General features: G+C 42.8%; 1 protein-coding gene and 1 pseudogene across 7 annotated transcripts in view; one reads left to right on the top strand and one right to left on the bottom strand.

Moving 5' to 3' along the window:
* Positions 1 to 19,834, top strand: part of LOC122481081 (myomegalin) — a 49,355-nt gene extending 29,521 nt beyond the window's left edge. For 2 of the 7 annotated variants that reach the window (XM_043576081.1, XM_043576082.1), the window contains exons 3-10: positions 7,340 to 7,429; positions 9,602 to 9,837; positions 10,936 to 10,987; positions 12,042 to 12,229; positions 16,675 to 16,908; positions 18,185 to 18,316; positions 19,215 to 19,289; positions 19,603 to 19,834. In XM_043576081.1, the coding sequence (XP_043432016.1) occupies positions 7,340 to 7,429; positions 9,602 to 9,837; positions 10,936 to 10,987; positions 12,042 to 12,229; positions 16,675 to 16,908; positions 18,185 to 18,316; positions 19,215 to 19,289; positions 19,603 to 19,694 (1,099 nt within the window). In that variant the 3' untranslated portion in view covers positions 19,695 to 19,834. Of the gene's footprint in view, positions 1 to 7,339; positions 7,430 to 9,601; positions 9,838 to 10,935; positions 10,988 to 12,041; positions 12,230 to 16,674; positions 16,909 to 18,184; positions 18,317 to 19,064; positions 19,290 to 19,602 lie in introns of those variants that run through there. The other 5 variants (XM_043576083.1, XM_043576085.1, XM_043576087.1 and 2 more) reach the window with 5 other exon arrangements.
* LOC122479451 lies at positions 19,734 to 24,117 on the bottom strand (annotated as a pseudogene).
* Between the last annotated feature and the right edge of the window lie 1,064 nt (positions 24,118 to 25,181).

Genomic DNA, 25,181 nt, shown 5'->3' with positions numbered 1-25,181 from the left:
TTTACCTGTGAACACCAGTTACTGACATACTACATCATAACTAACTTGCTTAGTGGTTGGAGCACAGATTTAAAGGTGATAAAATTCAGCTTCATGCTCCATTGGGTACTGTCAATATGTACCACTTAAATTTCCCTGACCCAGAGAAGAATGTTAGAGCTAAAATAACCTTAGAGTCACTTAGTCTCATTTCCTCATTTCAGACCTGAGAACATTCAGGCCCAAAGATATGGTTGCTTGATCAAAGTTGCACAATAGCCTTTTTTGCAGAAATAATATTAAAATCTTGGACTCTTAATTCACAAAGCCTATACCTACTTTGTGAAATACATTTAAAAAATCATATTCTCATGATTATTTTCATAAAGTCTTTATTTTTAGAGCAGTTTTAAGTTCAGAGCAAAACTGAGTGGAAAGTACAAAGAATTTCCATATATACCCCGTCCCTGCACATGCATAGCCTCCACCCCCACTATCAACATCCTGCACCAAAGTAGTATATTTGTTACAATCCATGAACCTACATCGACACATCATTATCACTGAGAGTCATAGTAGTTTACATTAGGGTTCATTCTTGGTGGTGTACATTCTTCGGGTTTTGACAAAAGTATAATGATGTGTATTCACCATTATAGAAACATATAGAATGACTGTTTATTGCCCTAAAAATACTCTGTGCTCTGCCTATTCATTCCTTCCTCCTTCCTAATCCCTGGCAGCCACTGATCTTTTTACTGTTTCCATAGTTTTGCCTTTTCCAGAATGTCATAGAGTTGCAAGCATACACCATGTAGCTTTTTCAGATTGGCTTCTTTCATTTAATAATATACAAATTTTGGTTCCTTCATGTCTTTTCATAGTTTGATTGCTCCTTTCTCATTAGTGTTAATAATACTACATTTTTTTCTGGATGTGCCAGTTTATTTATAAATTCACCTACTAAAAGATAAATATCTTGGTTGCTTCCAAGTTTTGGCAATTATGAATAAAGCTGCTATAAGCATTGTGTGCAGATTTTTATGTGGACATAAGTTTTCAACTCATTTGAGTAAATAGTGAGGATACAGTTTCTAGATCATATGGTAATGGTATGTTTAGTTTTGTAAGAAACCACAAAACCATCTTCCAAAGTGGCTGTAGCATACTCAGTCACCAGTGAGTGAGAGGATCTGCTGCTCCACATCCTCACTAGTATTTGGTGTTACCAATGCTCGAGATTTTTACCATTCTAACATGTAGTAGTGTCTCATTGTTATTTTAATTTGCAATTCCATAATGACATAAGATGCTGAGGATTTTTCTTTTACTTATTTGCCATCTGTATATCTTCTTTGATGTCTGTTTGGGTCTTTTGCCCATTATTTGATTGGATTGTTCATTTTCTTGTTGTTGAGTTTGGGGAGTTCTTTGTATAATTTTGACAACAGTCCTTTATCAGATAGGTCGTTTGCAAATATTTTATCCATGTCTGTGATTTGTCTTCTTATTCTCTTGACCATGCATTTTGCAGAGTGAAAGTTTTAAATTATAATCAAGTCCAGATTATTAATTATTTATTTTATGGATTGTGCCTTTTGATATTTGTGTTTAAAGAGTCATCACCAAACTCAAGATCAGTTAGACTTTCTGCTTTGTTATCTTCTAGGAGGTTTATATTTTGTGTTTTACATTTAGACCTATATGTATTTTGAGCTAATTTTTGTAAAGAATGTAAAGTCCTGTCTAGGTTCAATTTTTTGCATGTAGGTGTCCAATTGTCTAGCACCATTTGTTGAAGGACTATCTTTTCTTCATTGTTCTGCCTTTGTTCCTTTGTCAAAGATCAGTCAACTGTATTTTTGTGGGTCTGTTTCTGGGATGTTTTGTTCCACTGATTTGTTTATTCTTTCACCAATGTCACACTTTCTGGATTACTTGTACCTTGATCATAAGTCTTGCAGTCGTGGTGTCAGTCCTCTGACTTTGTTCTTCAATATTATGTTGGGTGTTCTGCTTCTTTTGCCTCTCCATGTAAATCTTAGAATTGGTTTGTCAATAGCCACAGAATAACTTGCTGGGATTTTGATTTGAATCTTTGGATGAAGTTGGGAAGAACTGACATCTTGACAATGTTGAGTCTTCTTATCCATACACATGGAATATCTTTACATTCATTTAGTGCTTGTTTGATTTCCTTTTATCAGAGCTTTGTTATTTTCCTTATATAGATAGATCTTGTACATATTCTGTTAGAGTTTTACAAAAGTATGTCATTTGGGGGTGCTAAGGTAAATGGTATTGTGTTTTCAATTTCAAACTCTACTTGTTAATTGCTGGTATATAGGAAAGCAACTGATTTTTGTATATTAACCTTGTATTCTGCAACCTGACTTTAATCACTTTCTAGTTCCAAGAGGTTTTTTTTGTCAATCCTTTCAGATTTTCTACATCAACAATTGTGTCACTTGCAAACAAAGACAGTTTTATTTCTTCCTTTCCAATCTGTAAACCTTTTATTTGCTTTTGTTTGTTTCATTGCATTATCCAATATGATGTTTAAAAGGAGTGGTGAGAGGGGACCCCTAACCTTATTTCTGATCCGAGTGGAAAAGCTTCTACTTTCTTACCACTAAGTATGATGCTGGCTGTTTGTTTTTTGTAAATATTCTTTATCGAGCTGAGGAAATTGTTCCTTCTATTCTTAGTTTGCCAAAATTTTTTTTTCTCATTTCATCATGAATGGGTGTTGTATTTTGTCAAATGTTTTTTCTGCATCTATTAATATGATCATATGATTTTTCTTCATTAGCCTGAATTACAGCAATTGATTTTCAGATGTTGAAGTCAGCTCTCCATCTGGAATACATCTCACTTGGTGTGTTACATAATTCATCAAATACATTGCTGTATTCAATTTACTAATGTTTTGCTGGAGATTTTTGTACCGGTGTTCATGAGAGATATTGTTCTGTAAGGTGTTTTTTTTTTTTCTTATAATGTCATTGTCTGGTTTTGATAATAGGGTAATGTTAACCTCATACAATGAGTTAGAAAATATCTCCTCTGGTTCTATCTCCTATAGAAAGCCTGTAGAGAATTGGTATAATTGTTTCCTTACATGTTTGGTAGAATTCACTGTGAGCTCATCTGGGCCCAGTGCTTTCTGTTTTGGAAGGTTATTAATTATTGATTCAATGTGTCTCATATACATAGGTCTATTCATATTGTTTATTATTCTTGTGTGAACTTTGGCAGATTGTGCTTTTCAAGGAATTGGACCATTTCATCTAGGTTATCAAATTTGTGGCCATAGAGTTGTTCATAGCATTTCTTAATTATCCTTTCAGTGTGCATCAGCTCTAGAGTGATCCTCTCCTTTATTTCTGGTATTAGTAATTTGTGATCTTCTCTCTCTTTTTCCTTTTCTCTAGCCTGCCTAGAGCCTCATTGAGTTTACTGATCTTTTCGAATAACCATATTTTTTTTAAATTACCTAAATAAATTTTAATTGTCATTGTAATAAGTATTATTTATTATTGAGAAACTGGATGGGAATAAATAATAAACCTATAGAATCCAGAATAATAAGTGTATTCCAGAAAAAAGGCCTTGCCTTAAAAGTGGAATAGCCTTGTTTATCTCAGAGACCCCTAAAACTCAGAGCAAGAGGATGCATGGTACTGATAAAGAACACTAGAGTGAGAGTTTGGAACCAAAATTTGTAATAATGATCCTTCCACCAACTAATGATGGAAGCTCAGGTGTATTTCTCCCCACTCCAACTTTACTGAGATATTATCAACATATATCAGGTACATTTCTTACACTTTGTGAGTCTCAATGTCTTCATCTATAAAATAAGATGAGGCCTTTTCCTGCACTAGTGTTGTCCACATCTTGAACTGGGATGTTAAAGGGTTTATTGGGGGGCCTGGGTGGCGCAGTCGGTTAAGCGTCCGACTTCATCCAGGTCACGATCTCGCGGTCCGGGAATTTGAGCCCCGCGTCAGGCTCTGGGCTGATGGCTCGGAGCCTGGAGCCTGTTTCCGATTCTGTGTCTCCCTCTCTCTCTGCCCCTCCCCCATTCATGCTCTGTCTCTCTCTGTCCCAAAAATAAATAAACATTGAAAAAAAAAATTTTTTTAAAGGGTTTATTAACTTAGTAATTGCAATCAGGACCAAGTCTTAGCCCCTTGTGCACGTCTGTATCTGGGTATGTGTGTGTGCACATGTGTGTGTGTGGTTTTTTTTTTTAAGCTTATTTATTTATTTTGAGAAAGAGAGAGAGAGGAGGGGCATAAAGAGAGGGAGAGAGAGAATCCCAAGCAAGCTCCATGCTGTCAGCGCAGAGCCTGATGCGGGCTTGAACTCATGAACTGTGAGATCATGACCTGAGCCAAAACCAAGAGTCAGATGCTTAACCAACTGAGCCACCCAGGCCTCCCCACGTGTGTGTTTTTTGCAAGAGAACACTATGTCAATATTATATCCTGAGGTCTCAGAGCTGAAAGAACAGATGGGAGGAGCATCTTCTTGGTTAGAAAAAGAGTAATGAGAGGTGATGAGGGGACTTGGGTAGCCAAAGTTGATATAAATGAGAAAGTTAGAGGGAGTTGAATGTCAAAAATCTAGAAATAGCAAGATTGAAACCACTAGATCACTAAAATATTAGTTAGAGTTTATTGTGCACATAAAAGTAGTTTGCCACTGGGAGCTCTCAAACCAACAGTGGAATGAGGCTCAAAGGTATATTGTTATAAGACACCTTATATAGTGAGAATGCATAGGTTATTTATTATTTCCAATGATTGGTTACATCATTAGAGTTTTCCTAATGATTGAGGATTGGTTAAAAGTGACCACCTCATGCCAATTTGGGGGAACAGCTTGAATTTCATCTGTGATTTTCAGAGGCATGTGCAAGAAGTGGCCCAAGGTAATTTTCGCTTGTTTTGCAGAATAAGCTAGGTTTGGATTCAGTAATTTTCCTAATAGCATGACAAAAATATCACGGTCATTATCTATTTTAAAATCTGTACTGTTGTATATGGAAGTCTAATCTCCATTGTCTGAGTCAAGCCAAAGTGTGTGATTATAGAGTGAGTCTAGAACATGCCCTAAATTACGTCCAGTACCATGAAGGCTTGCTGTGCATAGACAGATTGCCAACAATGAAGTTTGCAATGATTATGGGCCATCCTTTGGCTTCCAAAGTTCCTCCCAGTACCAGATTAACTGGCTGTAAGTATTAATTGAATGGCCAAGGCATGGATACCAAACCTTTTTGTAAAGCCATTTTCCGGTCATCCAAGCATGTATAGGAGTTGGTTCTAACACTGAGAGTCTTCCTGAGCATTTAAGTATCTACATAACCAACAATCATTTTGATTAGTAAAGGAAGGTATGCATTGAATGGTAGGCCTTAGTGGGTAGAGAAAATCCCTAACAGGAAAAGGAACATGGGTGTGAATGTTCTGTATTAATTTGTAAAGCAGTAATATCACAGTAATTGTTATAAAAATGAGTCCTGGAAAAAGATAGGGGATCTAACAGAATCTTGTTCTGTGTTCTTTGCCTTGTCTGCTTCAAGGGAAATTTTTTTTTCCTGGAAATCCTTAATGTTAAGTTAGCCGTAGGTTGACAAGTCCAAGAGTTGAGGCGGGGGGGGGGGGGGGGGGATTCTCTTGGATTGAGAGACATGGACCCAAGGTTTAATACCCAGTAATTTAACTAGTGTATGAAAAAACAGAACCTGGTAGAGCCCTTTTCATAGAGGTTCAAGTGTTGTTTTTCATTTATATCTGTTTCAGAATACCCAGTCTCCAGGTTCCAGTGTATGAAGTATAAATTTTTCACCAGGCACAGAAGGTCTCTAAAAACCTCCTTGACCTGTTGAATATAAGTTTTTGAATATTGTATCAGTACTTTAAAGTCATATTAGAATTTACAAGGGCAAGATGTGCATGGGGCTTTATCATTAAAGGCATGGATTCATAAGGTGTTAATTTATGTTTCCCAAAAGGTGTTGATCTCACTGTCATAAGGCCTAAGGGTAACACTTTAGGCTAAGGTGTTCCTGTGGTTTCAGTCAATTTTACCAGTTTTACTCTTAGGATATCATTGGTACATTGAACCTTCCCTAAAGACTGAGGGTGATAGAGACAATGATAGTGTCATAACGTTTGAATAACCTTGTTTAGTTGTTTTATAACCTATCCAGGTAAAAACTGAGTCCTTTATCACTTGAAATTTCATCTGAGATTCCCCACAGTGGAAAAGGATTTTCTAATAATTTCCTTGCGACTGTGGTGATCAAAATAGATATACCATTACAAGTACATAGTGATAGCCCACAGAAGGAGAATTTTGAAAAAGTATCAAATGAAAATGTTCAAATGGTCCAGACAGTGGGGGAGCAACCCCTGGAATTAGGTTAAATGGTTTCTCCCAGGTTATATGATTGACAGGTTAATCATTGAATATAAACCCATCGTGCGAATTTAGAACAATCACCCCACTAATATTTTTTCAGAATTCAAGACATTTGGTCAATTCCATGGTGGGTAGTCACATGAAGCACTTGCAAGAGTGGTGATGGAGGGATTCAGGAGGCACCAGCCAGCCATGTGTACCCTCCCCAAATCCTCTTTTTATGATAAATCTGTATCCTTCTTGGTGCCACTTTTGGTTTTCAGCATCAGATACCATTTTTTGTCTATTACACAGTTGTCTTAAGTAATCTGATGTGGATCTACAGTGGAGTATAGGTTATGGAAATTCAGGAGAATGGCTTTACCAAAAGGTTTAGTATCTGTCCCTTGGCCATTTTATGGCGTTTATTTAAAGTTCTGGTACCTTAGGAATCTCTTGAGTAGGAACCTTAGCATGAAAGTCAGCCATTTGTTTTGGGGGACACCTGTCTGGCTCAGTCGGTGGAACACGTGACTCTTGATCTCAGGGTTGTGAGTGTGACCCCCACACTGGGTGTAGAGACTACTTGGGAGGGAAAAAAAAAGTTTTTGTTTCCAGAGCATACCACAGTGATGAACTACTCTGAAGATATACCTGCTATTTGTGTAAATATTTGCAGTTTTTTCGTTTGTCAATTCACAGGCTCCAGTGAGAGCCAAACAACTCTGCAGGTACGGCTGAATTAAATAAAGGAAGGGCTCCTCTTTCTAGTAATTCATGTTGCGTAGTGACAGCATATTTGTCCTGATATTTTCCTTCAGAGTTTTTGGCATAGAGTACTAAATCCAGACAGGCCAATAGGGTTTCTTGTAAATCTAATCTAGGAGTTTGATTTGAGGAGACCAATTCAACAGTTATGAGTCTTTCCTTTGTTTGATAAGGGTAGGAAGGTAGCAAGATTTGAGGAGACGCAGGAAAGAACACTCAGGAGACAGGAGGAGGATCTCACAAGATGTTGTCTACTAGCTGAGAAATGGTATGTATGCTCAGTGTTTGGCAAACTTTCTACAGCATGAGGAACCTATAGATTTATTTCATTTCCTGAACAAGTTTCAAGGAGAATTCCATAATTTTAGCAGATGCAGCTACGCCCTTTAAACAATTTGGGTATGCCCTGGCCTTTGGATGCAATTGTAAGCTATAATAGGCTATAGGCCTATTTTTTCCTTCATTTCTTGAGTAAGGGCTCCCAAAACTGATTGTTACATTCTTGAACAAACAACGTAAAAGGTTTAGTGTAGTGAGGAAGTCCCAATGAAGGAAGATTCGGTAATGCCCATTTAATTTCAGTAAAGGCTTCCTCACGTTTGTTTTCCAAAGAAGAGGTTCTTGAGCATTAATCTTAGTTCATAGAGTAGAGAAGCTAACTAGGAAAGGTTAGGGACCCAGGACTGACAATATTCTGCAAGTCTGAGGGCATTGATATTTCACAGAGCTCCCCAAGTGAGGACAGGATCTTTCTTAGGGGCAAGGGTTTTTTGCATCAGTGGAAAATGCATACGATCCCTGAAAGGACATTTAGGACAGAAACACAGTGAGAGATGAGTGGAGGTTTGTAAGAACTTCTCTTTTCCAGAATTGGAAAAATGTTTACTGAGAGCCTCCTTTGTGTTCGGCTGTGTCCATAAGATGACCAAAATACTCCAGGCTCTGAAAGAGCTCTTAGTCTAGGAACCAGCATCTGCCTAATGATGTGAGAAATGTTGGTCAGAAATGTGAATAAAGTATAGCATCATTTAGAAGGTTCAAATAGAGTTTGATGCTTCCTGGGGGTGACCTGTCCTGATCGCCATCCTGGCTCTTTCCAGTGCCTGGATTAATGTACTAAACCAGTGACTCTGGGCTTCAGGAAAATTTCACCTCCTCAGGAAATAACTAGCACCCATGCTCCCTATTAGCACAATACAGATTACACTGCCAAGGTCTCCAAGAGAAACTGGTGAAATCAGAAGCCATTGATTCTGCTCTGGCACACCTGCGGAAACCGAGGGGACGTCAGGTTGGTCTGATAAACTCACCATTACCAAAGTAATGATAATATGTCTTTGATAAGTTAAATGCTTTACTGGGATTGCTGTCCTCATCCCAACATTTAAAATAAAGTTTGGGGCGCCTTGGTGACTCAGTCAGTTAAACATCCGACTCTTGATTTCAGCTCGGATCATGATCTCACTGTTAGTTTGAGCCTCACAGTGGGCTGTGCGCTGATGGTGTGGAGCCTGCTTGGGATTCTGTCTCCCTTTCTCTCTGTCCTTCCCTGCTTGCTATCTCTCTCAAAATAAATGAAAATTAACTTAAAGTCAATCCTGACCATATTTCTAAAAAGGCGAAATAGTCCTTTTGCCCTCATTTGCAGATGATGAAACCGAGGCACAAAGTAGTAAAGTGACTTTCCAAGTTTGCAGTGGGAGCATAGAGCATACTGAGGCTACAGTCTAGGCCTGCTGCTTCCTGCTTCATCCATCCAGCTGTGTTGCCTCCCTTAGGAACAAGATGAACTAAAACCTCCTCTTCTACTCTCCTCTATGACAAATAGTAGTCGTGTTGGGCAGGATATTATGGGATACTAAATTGGTTCAGATCATTTCTTGGAGATCATTTTTCAGATCACTCTTTTGAACCCTACAAGCAAAACACTGCACTAATTAGTTACACCAGAGCATACAGACATGGTAGAATACAGTGGGTAGACTAAAGGAGCTTGAAGATGTGCTAGCAATGGAGCCTTAGCTATTTATAGGAAAAACATAGATAGGTCCATCCTGGTGAGAGAACAAGTGGTCTCTTCTCACATGATGGTTTTCCTTTCGACTTTCCAATTAAAGCCTGACTTTTTTTTACTGTACTGAAATGGTTTATTAAACTGAAGAGATGGATTGGGAACAGATTTTAAAGCAGAACTAGGGAAGAAAAGCTGATTCCATTTTCAGAAGTACAGGCCTGGGGAAAGACACTTTTAGAAGGAGGCTTTCAAACAGAAGAAGGCTTTGTTTTCCTTTCTTCATTCCCTTTGCCACATTCAGGTCCCTAAACACGTGCTAATTCAGTGTAGGGGTTTTGGGGGTGAAATTCTCTAAGTGTCTTCTGCTGAAGTACCACAACCTGTCAGTCACCTCTTTCCTCACTTACTGTTTCTTCCCCTCTTTAGGAAATGCCATTCCTTGATCCAGGATCAGGCTCGAGAGTTGACCCACCTGCGGCAGAAGATGAGAGTGGGGAGAACTTTCTCTTCCCTTCTCATTCAACATGTCAGGAACACAGTGAAAACCTTTGAGGAGCTCCTCAGCAGCAATAAAATTGACCACTGCATGGAGCAGCGCTTCCGTGAGCAGCTGGCCAAGGGGAGCCAGCTGGCAGAGAGCCTTGCCAGCAAATTCAGCACAGGTAAGCCGGCCCCAGGGCTCAGGAAGACTTTCAGTCCCTCCCAAGGACCAAGGCTCAGACCAGCCCATATCCATCGACAAGTGACTTTTCAATCTGATGTCCTGCTCTGTAGTCACCACCTTGGAAGCATGGTGGAGTCAGGACTGGCTGGTGAGGAGCACTGAGGAGAAGCACACCGGATTGAGGATGCCCAGATGAGGGCCACAGCCCTGCCATCTCTCATGGGATATGGCCACTCGGGCAAAAGGCATCTCTGGCAGGTGATAGCATTTATCTGAAACTAACTGGCAGAAAGGGAGGTAGAACAGGGGCAGCTGGGTGCTGTGAACAGAGCCCCAAACCAGGATCTGAAGACCCTGGCTCTAGCCTGTATGTGTTCATTGCCAGCTCCGGACACGTTCATATTTCTCTTGATTTCTGTTTCCTCACAAAAAAAGTTAGGTCAAATAATACCAGCGTGATTGTCCCAGGGATCAGATCAGCAATATTAATCAGTGCACTTCAAAAACATGATCAAACAACCATGCTGATTTGGGCATAGTTTAGACACTGTATAGACTGGTACCTGGTTGTGGGAACATTAGTTCAGGTGCCTTTTTCATAGAATAGTCCCTGGAGCACCAAGGACGCATAGGCTTGAGGCCACTGTGTGGGCTCCTGGTGGCAGATGCAGAGGTGGGACAGGGATGTCTGTCACCTCTACAGAGATAGGAGTAGGTTCTGCGTGAAAACTGTGGCCGAGCACACAGAGGCAGGACTGGGAACCAGCTCTGTGGCAGAACTGGGAGACTCTGGTTGGAGTGGTCCAGAGCCACCAGACAAGTAGCTCAAGACCTGTAGGAAAAGAGACATTTAGCTTTTGACTCTGATCCAGGGCAGAGCAAGTAAAGATAATGGCCTTTGTGGTGGGCTCAGGAAAGCCCACCAGACAAGTTCTCCAAAGTCTCGAGCCAATGTCTCCTGAGAAGATTCAGAGTATCTTGAACTGGAGCATCAAATAGTCACGTCTCATCCCAGAGAAAATTCAGAGTTTGTCTGTAATCTGGGAAATAAGACCTGCTTAAATTATGACTGGTCCTTTTTGAATCTGGTTTTCAGATGACTGCATAAGTGAGAAGAATCAAACAGGACACATGCTGCGGACCCTCAGGTAACTCTAGGTTCTCAGGGGCTGTGAAACATAATCTGGTGAAGGATTTATAAGCAGGAGCTCTCACATCCCATAAAAAAACAGATGGCTGATTATGATTATGTCTCCTTGGTGATGAAGTGGTCTCGTTTCTTTTTTTTTTTTAATTTATTGTTATTTTGGTCCCATTCTCATATTCAATCACCAATTTAGCAATACAGCAATTTAGCAATACCAATTTAGCAACCTTAGGAGTCTCCTGTACCCCCGGGGATCAGCTCTGATTTCTCTCAGATCTTTAAAGACCAGAGTGAGGGGCGCCTGGGTGGCTCAGTCGGTTGAGCATCCGACTTTGGCTCAGGTCATGATCTCGCGGTCCGTGAGTTCGAGCCCCATGTCGAGCTCTGTGCTGACAGCTCAGAGCCTGGAGCCTGTTTTAGATTCTGTGTCTCCCTCTCTCTCTGACCCTCCCCTGTTCATGCTCTGTCTCTCCCTGTCTCAGAAATAAATAAACGTTAAGAGAAAAAAAAATAATTAATTAATTTTAAAAAAAGATATTAAAAAAAAAAAAAGTAAAGACCAGAGTGAGATTATATCTGGTTTCTTTAAGGGTGACCCAAGAGGTACTGGCACATGATAAATAACTACAAGTTTTTCTTGCAAAAAAAGAGATTTATACTCCATGACCATACTTAGGGAAGGAAGTCTAGAAAGTACAAGACACCTAGGAAGCCGCATTGCCTTGGGAAGCAGTTTTAAACAGGCCACTGCAAATACTACTGAACACATCGTGTTCACAGAGTGTGAACCTCTGGTTGTCTTATGAAGGAACCATGAGTATTATTTAAGGGGCCTAATGGGTCTTCTCTCTTCCTCAGGATGTTTGTGGCCAAGGCACTGGGCAACTGTTGTCCTCCCCTGTCCCCCACTCTCCACCCCCAAACAAATGGTTTGCCTTCTCCTCTGAAGGAACAGTCTCCTTGACTTCTGGGGCTTCTCCCATGGGCTGCCAGATTGCTATAGCTATGTCATTCAGGTGACCTTTATTTTCCCTCTGTCTTTCTTACCCCGCCAGTATCTTAAGGGAGATGCATGCAAAGGGTAAAGTGCCAGAAGCTCTAAAGACCAAACAGCAGGCCCAGCCCCAGACTCTGCCCCAGATCCAGTCCAGCAGCCATGTCCAGTCTGCTGCCCATCACTCCTCCAGCAGCACCTCCCTGCTTCATGAAGAGCAAGAAGTACACCCTGCAGTGGCTGTGGCCAGTGAGTACCCAGACAGCATCCTGTTGCTAGGTGCTTGCTCCTTTGTCTACACCAAGAGTAGGTATCTTTGCAGCCAGGCCCTACAGATCCCCTGTGATGTACCTGGTGGGGCACAGGTCTGGGACTCGGTGCCAAGCACAGGCCCCAAGGGTGTCAGGCAGCTCTTCTCCATTCCTAACCCCACACGTCATCAGCCACTAGACCTCCTCTGACACATACACGGTCTTGGACTTGAGGGGAGGGGTCATGAGTTGGGAAGGGAAAGGGGCAAATGCTCCCTTATCACTGCAATCCCATCATATCATGTTTCAGGCCATGGGCATGAACATCACTAATATTGGGTCTCTGATCTTGGAATCTCTGGGGTAAACAGTCACAGTTCTTATTTTCTGTTTATTACTAAACATTCTTTATTATTTGTGGATTTATAGATCCCATCCATCATTCTAATAATTCAGCTGTAATGTCCTCTGAACCCTCAGTATCTGGGACGTGTCTCAGGTTCAGGCTGAACCCATCGCCAACTTGCCTCTCCCCAGAATTCCCCAAGGAGGGCACTTGGGTCGCCTCGGTGCGGAGGAGGAGCAGCATACATTTAAAATCAAACCTTCATTTTCTCCTGCTCAGCTTTCTCTTTAATTTTCCTCCTGAGAAAAGCATTTCTGTTTTTAGGGAACTGTATCAATCAAATTCTGGTGTAAATAATACTAAGAAACCAACCTTAGTCTGATTTTTTTTTCCTGAATTGACTGTTTTAAGCAATGAATGAGCCATATTGGGATTTGACCTGATACTATTCCTGTTTCTCATTTTACCCTGAGGATCAGAGCAGCATAATGTTTCCCCCGGGATTATAGCAACCAAGGAAAGAAAGGAAATTCACATTTATTGAACATCTGGTGTGCTTACATTACTAACTACGCATCTTGCCTTTAATTTAATCAGCATAACCATCCCCTCAAGTAGTTGGTGGTGTCCCAGTTTTACAAGGCTGAGGACACTGAGGCTCAGTGAAGTCAGGACACTTACTGAAGAGTGGCCAGCTTGGGATGGCATTCACCGTGAGCCTGACTCAACAGCTCAGACCGTCCACCACACAGCAGCCAGAGCAGTCAGGGACCAAGCAGGGAGGGCGTCACCTCTTCGCACATATCTTTTGCTGGGTTTCTGGAGCCGGTGTTTTCCCCACTCCACTCTTTCTGACAATGGTGTAGCCTCTGCAGATGAGACAAGTCCCTATGGACATTGCACTTTCGTCCACGGATTTATGAATGAATGAGCTGTCCTTGATGTGTATGTGACATCTTCCAAGGGGCCCAGGGGAGTTTTACCTACATCCTTGAATTCAGTTGCCCAGAGTCACTTGACCCGAACTCAGGGCCACCCTGGGAGACAGCAGAAGGGCAAACACACCTTCCCCCTCACCGACAATTCCCGCCACAACTGGTAGGGAAGGCCACATCTCAAGTGGCCTCATTGCATTGCATCACCCCTATTTTCTGCTACCTTCTTCTCTGAGGGAGATTGAAACCCTTCTTTGTTCCATCTGAAGTCATTATCCTCTCAGAAGGGCATTGGCTTATCACTGCTCCTCCTCTGTTTTTTGGACCAAACTTTGTAGAACAGTTAACAAGCAGTGTGACTGGTGGGGCAGCTTCCCGGTGAGGTGAAACCCTTCTCACTAGAGGCTGCTCCCTGTTGCTTTCTGCGTACAGCATAGGGCATGTTTTCTGTGCATGTGGCGAGGGGAGACTGGGACGTGAAATGCTGATCACTGTCACCGATGGACCTGGGACTCCTGTGGCCGTGGTTGAGTGTCAGCTGGTTTTCTAGGGAGGGGATAAAGGAGGTTTGAAAGGGGGTGGGAAAAGAAAAAGAAAAAAGAAACAATAAATTTAGTTTACATTAAACAAAGAGAAGAAAGGGGTTGGGAATCACCTTTTGATTGAGTTCCTACATTGTTGGGCATTGTGTTAAAGACTTAATGGTAGGCTACCTTACGCTTTTTTTTCACAGTGAGGCTAATTATAACTGGTTTTATGTAAGACCATACATAATGGAAGGAGAAGACCTACTGGATATTGATTCAAGTGCATAGTTCCTTAGAGGAACTTGACTTGGTTGGAAAACAAGGACTTCACTCCTATCTGCTTAGAGGATAAACTTGCCAGACAATTTAAGCTATATTTAAGAATTATTTTTACAGTCTTGTGAGCCATTCTGGGTGAGATCCAAATCACCACTTGCCTTCCTGAGAGACCCCCTCAGCCTCAGTAGGCATCCAGAGGAGGAGGCAGGAGGAGTGGGAGCCACCAGGAGCGTCACCCTGTCTCAGTTCTCTGCACAACGGCCATAACCGGAGGCCATTTTCCCTTTCTCTTCCTCCTCCAACAACCCCCAATCGAGAACAGTCTCAGAAAGGATTAGCCACTGTGTCACTGGCAAGGGCATAGACTTTCCAGTGAATATATTACCTGTTCACAGACTAGCAAAATGCTCATCTCCTTAACCTTGTGATTTGTAAGATCTGCAGTGATTTCTGCTACAGAAGGAGACATTTCTGAAGTGCCTCCATAGAGAGAGGCAGGAGAGTGGCCCCTGTACTTTTCCTGTGCATATATTGTGACCCTCAGATAGTACATCTAACCACCACTTCTTTGTTTTTCCTTTTTTTAAATTCAAGTATAGTTAGCATACAGCGTTATATGAGTTTCAAGTGTACAATATAGTGATTCAAGAATTCAATACATTTCTCAGTGCCAATCATGGTAATTTACTCTTAATCTCATCTATGCCACCATCCTTCACCCACCTCCTCTCTATATTTAAGAGTCTGCTTTTTGTTTATTTCTCTTTTTTGTTCATTTGTTTTGTTTCTTAAATTTCACATATGAGTGAAATTATATGATATTTGTCTGCTCTGACTGACTTCTTTCACTTAGCATTATATCCTGTAACTCCATCCATGTTGTTGCAATGGCAAGACTTTGCAACAAAAGGCTGAGTAATATCCCATTATATATAAATACCACATCTTCAAGGCACCTGGGTAGCTCAGTTGGTTAACTGTCTGACTTCAGCTCAGGTCAAGATCTCAGGGTTCGTGGGTTTGAGCCCTGCATCAGGCTCTGTGCTAACAGAGCCTGGAGCCTGCTTCAGATTCTGTGTCTCTCTTTCTCTCTCTACCCCTTCCCCCGCTCATGGGTGGACACTTGGGCTGCTTCCATAATTTGGCTGTTGTAAATAATGCAGCAGTAAACATAGGGGTGCATGTATCTTTTCAAGTTAGTGTTTTTGTTTTCTTAGTGTAAATACCAGGTAGTGAAATTATGGGATCATATTGGTAGTTCTACTTTTAATTTTTTGAGGAACCTCCATACTCTTTTCCACAGTGGTTACACCAGCTTGCATTCCCATGAACAGTGCACAAGAGTTCCTTTTTCTCCACATCCTCACTCGCCAACACTTATTTCTTATGTTTTTTGTTTTAACCATTCTGATGAGTGTGAGGTGGTACCTCATTGTGGTTTTGATTTGCATTTCCCTGATAATGAATGATGTTGAGCATCTTTTCATGGGTCTATTGGCCATCTGTATGTCTTTGGGAAAATGTCTATTCATGTTGTCTGTCCATTTTTTATTGGATTGCTTGGGGGGTTTGGGGGTTGAGTTATGTAAGTTTTTTATATATTTTGGATATTAATAACCTCTTATCGGATACATCACTTGCAAAACATTCTCATTCAGTATGTTGTCTTTTTGTTTTGTTGATGGTTTCCTTCACTACACAAAAGCTTTAAATTTTGGGGTAGTCCCAATAGTTTAATCTTGCTTTTGTTTCCCTTCCTTATCATGAAAAATGTTGCTATGGCTGATGTTAGAGAAATGACTGCCTGTGCTTGGGGTGTCTCTCACATCTGCTCTGGTCTGAATTCCATGGATTACTGTATTAGTTTTCTAAGGCTGCTATAACAAAGTATCACAAACTGCGTGTTTTAAAACAACAGACATTTGTTTTGCCCATGTTCTAAAGGCTAGAAGTCTGAAATCAAGGTGTCAGCAGGGCCATGCTCCATTTTCCTTACTTCTTCCTAGTTTCTGGTGGTTGCTGGGAGCTTCCCTTGGCTTGTAGAAACATCTCTCTGGTGTCTGCTTCCTGACTCCCTTGTCGTGTGGTTTTCTCCCCCCGTGTGACTCTATCCGTGTCTCCTCTCCTGTCCGTGTAAGGACATCAGTCATATTGAATGTAGGTCCATGCTAATCCAATATCATCTTGTCCTAAATCATTTCATCTGCGGCAACTCCATTTTCGGATACAGTCACATTCTGTGGTTCCAGGTATGGACATGACTTTGGAGGACACTATTCAACCCAGTATAATTATTTTTAAAACGCTTTATTTCTGACTTCCCATCCATTTCTTCCTCACATTCCTTTCTGGACAGATGTCAGCGCAGCCACTCCTGCTGATTCAGCATCATTGCTCAGCGACCATTCAGATGCCAGATCCACCCAGCCCTCCTATCCTCTGAGTGGCACCACACAACTGAGTGGGACACCAGAACCTGGGTACCATGGCAGCAGTGGCCCATGGGATGAGACGAGGCCTCAGAAAATGAACGCGTCTGGGTGCCTCTCCTCCTTCTCCTCATTGTACCGGCCCAACTCCAAGCCTTCTGGTAAACACAAAAGAGTATATGGTGACAATGGAGCCTATGGATGGGGGCGAACACATTCTTCCTGGGCCCAAGGATTCTTATTCCCCTGTTAGATCCTGGCTCACAGAAGTGGGTGAGATGAAGGGACAGTATCCTGTGGCTCAGCCAGAGAACAAGATTCCAGCCCAGTGCTGGTCCTTTCTAAGTGCGTCTCCCATTCCCCTTACCCAGAGATTCACGCTGAGCAGGAGAACCCAGGAAGTCAGGGGCATTCTGAGGTGCTCTACAGACAGGATGAGTTGCCTCGTATTCATATGCTCCCTTTGCCCTGTGCTACAATCTTCTGCGGCCTACATGTAGACTGTTCTTGGAGTTCCTAGCTCAAGCTACCCTGGGGAAGATCTTCCTTTGGTCAAGAGCTATTTATTGTAGGATGGGAGACTATTTCTACAGTTATACACACATGCCCTTTGTATGCAATTACTGAGTCAGTCTTGCCTCTCAAATTTTGCTAGTAGTTTAGAGCCAGGTATCCTGGCACCAGTGACCCAGGGTGCGCCCATGGAGAAGAATGGCTTGAAGGAGCTCAGTGTAACAATAAGACATTTGAAATTCTCAGAAAAACCTGACCCTAAGCAAGATGTCCTAGTGGATGAAGCCTATTCTTGGCCTCTTTTTCCTTCCCTTTGTGCATCCTCTGACTTCTTCAGAGGTGCTCCTTTCTCTCCTATTCCTCCTTCAGGTCCTGATACCTCCCCAGGCCCTTCCTTGTCACTCTTCACCAAAAGTGGTTAAAGGAAAATACTCAGCATCCCTTATTATTCATTGCCTGATTTAATTTCATATGCATTTACTCTAGCCTTTCTATTAGTGGATGGGTGGTAAAGGTTTTCAGTCAGGGATCATCAGGTAGGATAGGTATGAGGTAGAGAGGAGGCCTCTGGACTGTGACCAAAGGAGGTAGACCAACTGGCCAGTCCTGCCTGGAGACCTGTAGCAGTTTCCACCCTTGTTTTCCAGCCCAGGATCCATCTCCCTCAGATGTACTCAGCCTTCATCTGGGAGAAGGCCCTGTGGAGTTTCCTTCCAGAGGGCCATCTTGTGTTTGAAAGCCCAGGAGCTCTTTAAACAAAGCTGCCTGGTGCTTCCTGGTGCCCAGGTGAGAGAAGGAAGTTGACAGGAGTACAGGGATGGGCAGGGATCTTGCAGAGAAGTCCTGGGCAGGCTCCATAGCTGCCTGTGAGCAAGTGGCCTTCCTCACCTCCTACCTCTCCCATGTCTTGGTGGGATGCAACAGGGGCTGACCTACTGGAAAAGAACCTTGTTGAGATCCAGAACCTGCGCCAGCGCCTGGAGGAGTCCGTCTACATCAACGACCGCCTGCAGCAGAGGCTGGGACACGTGCTCAGCAGTGCCGACCGAGGAAAAAGTAGGAAAGGCCAAAACTGGTTCCGTCCACATCTAGAGTCTCACAAGGGCATTTAGGTTTGCAGTTAAAAAGCACATCAGTGTGCTGTACCCTAGTCTTCCTCACAGTCCACCAGAGAGGGAAGCAGGGCAGGCGCCATTGTCCCTACTCTATAAATGAAGACACTGTCTTGCCCGAGGCAGGGCTGTGTCTCACGCCCAGCACTGTCTGACATGATGCCCATTCTTGTGACTCCCTGTACATCCTGGTGCCACACCTGGCTTCTGGCCTGACTGGCAAGTGGTGGAACCAAGACTTGCCATGATGCCCACGTCAGCTGAGGGTGGACCACATCCCACCTTCACGCCACCACCACAGGTTCTGGGTACCACCTGCCACTTCCCATATGCAAATGGCCCATGTTCCTGTGCTTTCCACATGATGCTCTCACTTGGAGACTGGTACTTCCACATCCCTTCTCCCTTGCCAAGCTCAGAAGAATGGCGACCAGGGCCCCTACAACCTCACAGCGGCAGCTGAGTGGTGGGCAAGTCCGTCCCGCAACTGCAGCCACTGTGCATGAGTGTTTGGTCCAGTGTGGTGTGACTCAGCCACATCACAACCGTTTCCCAGTTCAGGCAGCCCCCAGGTTTTCTGCATGGCTGAGCCTGTAACTTTGGTGTATACAGGAAAGTACATCTTTGAGAGCATCTGTTTCCCAGATGTATGACTTTTTTGTTGTTTTTTGTTTTTTTACTCCCTGTGACAGTATCCACCTCTGGCTTCCATGGGTAGAACCCAGAGTCTGTGCCTCAGCTCTGCAACTAGAAAAGGGCCTTTGGGAAAGCAAACTGGAGCCTTCGGGCTGACAGAGGGCAAACCCCAAACTTGGTCACTTTCATGTTCCACCTTTCCACAGCAGTACCTAGTTGCAGAAGCAAGCAGAAGAGGCTGGAGAGTAAAAAAATTGCCCAGCCCCACACGGGCCAAAATTGTAAGTTATTTTCAATTTGGATAAGGCTGCTTCTTATAAGGGCCTGTCTACACATTCCTGGACTCTAAACTCTAGGAGTCACTAGCTCTGGGAAATTCACATTTCATGTATTTGTCCCTTGCTCTGTGCAATAACCAGGGAGTCACTGGCTGCAAACTGGATACCAGCTTGGTGTCTCCCTCCCTCCCTTTCCACTTCCAGCTGAGTGTGAATAAGGAAGGAAAGGGATGTCAGTTTCTGTTTGGAGCAGTCAGTGTAGAGAGTTCCCTGAGCGCTTCCTGATGTCATTGCAGCTCTGTCTCTCCTTCCGTAGGCAGTGCCCAGTCAGCTCCAGAGGTCTCCCCAGCCACCCCTCACACATGCGCTCAGAGTCACTCTTGCTGCTCTGCTCAGGACACCTTGTGACGTGATGTCTGGAGGGTCCGGAAGAAGGTTCTCCAGAACTTACCCAGCCCTATCAACAGCATTCTTGGGTGTGAACTTGGAGGCATCGACATCACCTTTAAATGAATGGATCAAATTAATAAATTCTTATTTAAAAATTATTGTTTACATATATTTATTGAATTCCTATAAAGAGTAAAATTTGTGAGGAAAGAATACAACCCATAATGGCCAGAAGTTCATAGAAAAGGTTAAAGAAAAAATGAGATTTCGCTATTAGTTACTTAATTTTTTTGCAGAGCACTTCTTTATTATGACAATATATAAAACAAACATAACTTTAAATGTTTATAACTACAACTGTACATTACTAGGACTGCTAGTATTGTTCAGCTTGCTCAAATTTAGGGGAATAGCTTATATGTAATTCTTGAAATTCACTGACCTTCATAAAAATGTGGGATTGAAATGCATGTATACATTTTTCATGTATATAAATTTCACTCTCCTGACTTTATTCCCAGTCTCAGCATTTTCATACATCTTTGGGGAGTTAACCAAACTCAAGGCCTTTTGTTCCTAAGAGAACTGGCAAGATTATGTTTGCCAATGGCAACATCCTTAAAAGTTAATAATAATCACTGATCACCAATAGATTTTTTACCTCGTTCCTTCTTTCTTTAGGGCAAACGAGCTTTTACCTGGGCATTCAGTCCAACCCCCAAAGACTGAATATCCTTCAAACACCTCCCTGAAAAGCACTGTAGGGGCATGTGGGTGGCTCAGTTGGTTGAGCGTCTGACTTCAGCTCAGGTCATGATCTCATGGGTTGGTGAGTTCAAGCCCCACATCACTTCGGATCCTCTGTCCGCACCCCCCCCCCCCAATGCCTCTCCCATGCTCACGTTCTCTCTCTCAAAAATAAACATTAAAAAAAAAAAATTAGGGGCGCCTGGGTGGCGCAGTCGGTTAAGTGTCCGACTTCAGCCAGGTCACGATCTCGCGGTCCATGAGTTCGAGCCCCGCGTCGGGCTCTGGGCTGATGGCTCAGAGCCTGGAGCCTGTTTCCGATTCTGTGTCTCCCTCTCTCTCTGCCCCTCCCCCGTTCATGCTCTGTCTCTCTCTGTCCCAAAAATAAATAAATGTTGAAAAAAAAAAAATTAAAGCACTTTAACCATTTCCTTTTTTTTTTTTTTTTTTTACTTTATTTTTTAAATTTACATCCAAGTTAGCATATAGTGCAACAATGATTTCAGGAGTAGATTCCTTAGTGCCCCTTACCCATTTAGCCTCTCCCCCCTCCCACAACCCCTCCAGTAACCCTCTGTTTGTTCTCTATATTTAAGAGTCTTTTATGTTTTGTCTCCCTCCCTGTTTTTATATTATTTTTGCTTCCCTTCCCTTATGTTCATCTGTTTTGTCTCTTAAAGTCCTCATATGAGTGAAGTCATATTTGTCTTTCTCTGACTAATTTCACTTAGCATAATACCCTCTAGCTCCATCCACATAGTTGCAAATGGCAAAATTTCATTCTTTTTGATTGGATACACACTCCATTGTGTATATGTACCACATCTTTTTTGTCCATTCATCCATCGATGGACATTTGGGCTCTTTCCATACTTTGGCTATTGTCAATAGTGCTGCTATGAACATTGGGGTGCATGTGCATGTGCCCCTCTGAAACAACACCTGTATCCCTTGGATAAATGCCTAGTAGTGCAATTGCTGGGTTGTAGAGTAGTTCTATTTTTAGCTTTTTGAGGAACCTCCATACTGTTTTACAGAGTGGCTGCACCAGTTTGCATTCCCACCAGCAGTGCGAAAGAGATCCTCTTTCTCTGCATCCTCACCAACATCTGTTGTTGCCTGAGTTGTTAATGTTAGCCGTGCTGATAGGTGTGAGGTGGTATCTCATTATGGTTTTGATTTGTATTTCCCTGATGATGAGTGATGTTGAGCATTTTTTCATGTGTTGGTTGGCCATCTGGATGTCTTCTTTGGAGACGTGTCTATTCATGTCTTTTGCCCGTTTCTTCACTGGATTATTTGGTTTTTGGGTGTTGCATCTGATAGTTCTTTGGATAGTAAATCCTTTATCTGGTATGTCATTTGCAGATATCTTATCCCATTCTGTCAGTTGCCTTTTAGTTTTGCTGATTGTTTACATTGCTGTGCAGAAGATTTTTATTTTGATGAGGTCCCACTAGTTCATTTTTGCTTTTGTTTCCCTTGCCTCTGGAGGTGTGTTGAGTAAGAAGTTGCTGCAGCCAAGGTCAAAGAGGTGTTTGCCTGCTTTCTCCTCTAGGATTTTGATGGCTTCCTGTCTTATGTTTAGGTCTTTCATCCATCTTGAGTTTATTTTTGTGTATGGTATAAAAAAGGGGTCCAGGTTCATTCTTCTGCATGTCGCTGTCCAGTTTTCCCAGCACCATTTGCTGAAGAGACTGTCTTTATTCCATTGGATATTCTTTCCTGCTTTGTCAAAGATTAATTGGCTGTTTGTGGGTCCATTTCTGGGTTCTCTATTTTGTTCCATTGATCTGAGTGTCTGTTTTTGTGCTATAGCCATTTCCATTTTTATAGTAAGGTGAGGATTGTACCCCTCAATCTGAAAGTCTTTAACCTTGAAGTCATCAATTGTCTCAACTTTTCAAAGGATCTTAAGCTTCGGGAAAGGCCCTGGTTCTCACTGAAGCTGCATTTTCAGCAGCTCAACATGACTCAGGTAAATATGTGCATCTCCCAAAGTATGTATGAAGTCATTGGGCTTCAGGCCTGTGATGTGTACCATCCTGTAGGTGAGCAGGGCATAGCTGGTGACACTGGAGGGCACAACCAGGCCCATGTCTCCTGAGCTCCGGTACAGCTGACAGGACAGCTCACCATTTTCCAGGTAGAACTGGCAAAGAGAATGGCAGAGAAGAGCCATTAAAGGAAGATCTTTTGGATTCCACCCACACAGGATGATTCTTCTGTCATTATAGTTGGTTTTGATTGTGTCAATCACCTTTTGCAGTTGGTCTACTCCTTGACCAGAATAATCTGAATTCTTATCTTTGTATTTTCCACTGAAAGTTATAAACTGGGCCTAAGTCCCCTTCTTCTCTGTTGCAGAATACCAGCTGTCCAAGAGGTCTCAGGACCCATTTGAGTCCCAAATTTTCACTCCCTTGGAAGACAGTTCCCAAGCGTTTGTGGATCCCTTGATAAACCACAGCAACTCGTCCAAAACACCCTTCTAGGATACAGGTTTGATTGTCAGCAGAGGAAATTCATCCCATGGCCTGGAGTGCACCTGCATACCCAGCACCAGCAGCATGCTGGTACCTGTGTGGTCATCCTTCTGGAGCCCACAGTGCAGGATGTGCTCCGTCTGCCCCAAGTACCACAGCACCCTGTTTGGTGGTGGCCAGAGATCCTTCCCCACTTCCACACAGGCGGGCTGAGACCTTGAGCGCTGCCGGTGGGAGCTGGGGGCCAGTGTGGTGCTGGCACAGCTGCAGGGCCCGGATGGGACCCCAGCGGGGGGCGGTGAGCAAGGTAGTGCGGGCCCTTCCACACCTCTTTTCCCACTGTGTCTGCCGTGACCTCTCTTAGCTATTTCTGTTTCAGACAACTAGACTACAAAGGCTCAGGGAGTGTTAGAGCTATTGAGGGTGGGACTGTGGGACTCCTTGACCCCATCACGTGCTTAGAAAGAACAGAAAAACTATCACACATCAAAAGGTAGTAGGACAAAATTTGAAAGTGTTAATGGAGACCATTTGCCAGACCCAGGTGAACTCCAAGAGAACGATGGAGTCATTCAAAGTCATGAAGATCACAAGAGTTGCCTCAAGCCTGGAAAATAGCAATTGTCAAATTTTCAGAATGATGGAAATAATATATTTTAATATCTATAGAAGAGTGAGTTTTGTTTTGATCTTTTGCAAACCAGGAACAAAATGATATTAACTCGATGGTATGTGAGCACATAGAAAAGATGGTCACTGATAACACAAATGGGTTCACCAAGGTAAGCCACGTGACTAAATTAGCAAGTCAGAAGAATTGGCCTCAGAGAGCTGAGCCAGGGAGAAAAATTAGGCCCATGTGCTCTACAATGGTCATGGCCTAACTTGATTTTATTATTCTTTAATGCTTGTTTATTTTTGAGAGAGAGAGCATAGGATGGGGTGCAGAGAGAGGAAGAGAGAGGATCCCAAGCAGGCTCCGCACTGTCAGTGCAGAGCCTGATATGGGGCTCGATCTCATGAACTAAATTTAACATTTGATTATTCACATGACCTGAGCCAAAATCAAGAGTCAGAGGCTTAACCAACTGAGCCAGCCAGGCACCCCAAGGATACTACCTTTATCAGGAGTTTATCACAAGGGCACCCGCACTACTTCAGCAGCTCCCTGCAACCTCACCAATCTCCTACAAACGTACCTGGCACATCCCCTGATGCCTGCATACTAAATTCAGTTTCCTGGAACTCAGCTTTCACTCTTATTTCACTGAACCCAGATAAGTGCAGGGTGACTAGGGGCCATTATATGTCCCTAGTGAGCAGCTCCACCTCAGATACCAATAGTGATCCTCCCTCCACCTTTTCCTTAGATCTTTTTTTTTTAAGTTTATTTATTTTGAGAGAGCAAGAGCGAGTAGGGGAGGGGCAAAGAGAGAGGGAGAGAAAGAATCCCAAGCAGGCTCCATTCTGTCAGTGCAAAGCCCCACACAGAGCTTGAACCCACGAACCACGAGACCATGCCCTGAGCAGATGGGTCCGACACTTAATAAATAGCCACCCAGGTGCCCCAGCTTTGCCTTAGATCTTAATGTCAGTGTGGGCGGTGACTGGGCTCACCTTCTTGCTGACAGTTCCCAAGTGCTAAGAAGCCAAATTCTCCTCTTCTTTATCCCCTTCCCAATCTGGGCTCATCAGAGCACTCCGAGGAATTCTGAGAAGGCTCTCAGATCCTCTCAATCCCAGCTTCAAAAGCTCAGACTGAAGGTAGAACAAAAGGAGTGACAGTAGTTTTTATAGAACCGGAAAGAGAAGTGACAGAAGAGCTTGCATTTCCAGGAAGATTGTCCTTTCAGATAAAGCCTCCAAATAAAGTGGCCCTCATTTCATGAGCTGCAAATGACTAGGGCAAGACAAATGGTACCTACATTTAGAGACTCCAGTATACCTGATCATAGGATACAATCCCAGTCCTCACTGGAGGGGTTATAGAATATAAAGACTGTACTCTGTATTACTTTCCTTAAAAAAATAACAAATCCTGACATCTTAAAAACATCTGGCCCCAAAGATTCAAATCAGATTTCATGGGTCTTCACTGTATTACTTATAGCTGATTGTCTCCACCATCTGTGGTAGGGTCTGGATTGCCACTATTATTTTGTGTTTTGCTTGAGGCAAACAATGTGGGCTCTCAGGTATTTAAGCCAGTCTCAAATTCTTCATCTCCTAACACCCTAATAATAAAATCTGTCTCATCTGGTGGTTGAAAGCA

This window comes from Prionailurus bengalensis, chromosome C1 (assembly GCF_016509475.1).
Source record: "Prionailurus bengalensis isolate Pbe53 chromosome C1, Fcat_Pben_1.1_paternal_pri, whole genome shotgun sequence".
In the NCBI taxonomy this organism is placed as follows: Eukaryota; Metazoa; Chordata; class Mammalia; order Carnivora; family Felidae; genus Prionailurus; species Prionailurus bengalensis.
This window is presented reverse-complemented; position numbering and strand designations above follow the sequence as displayed.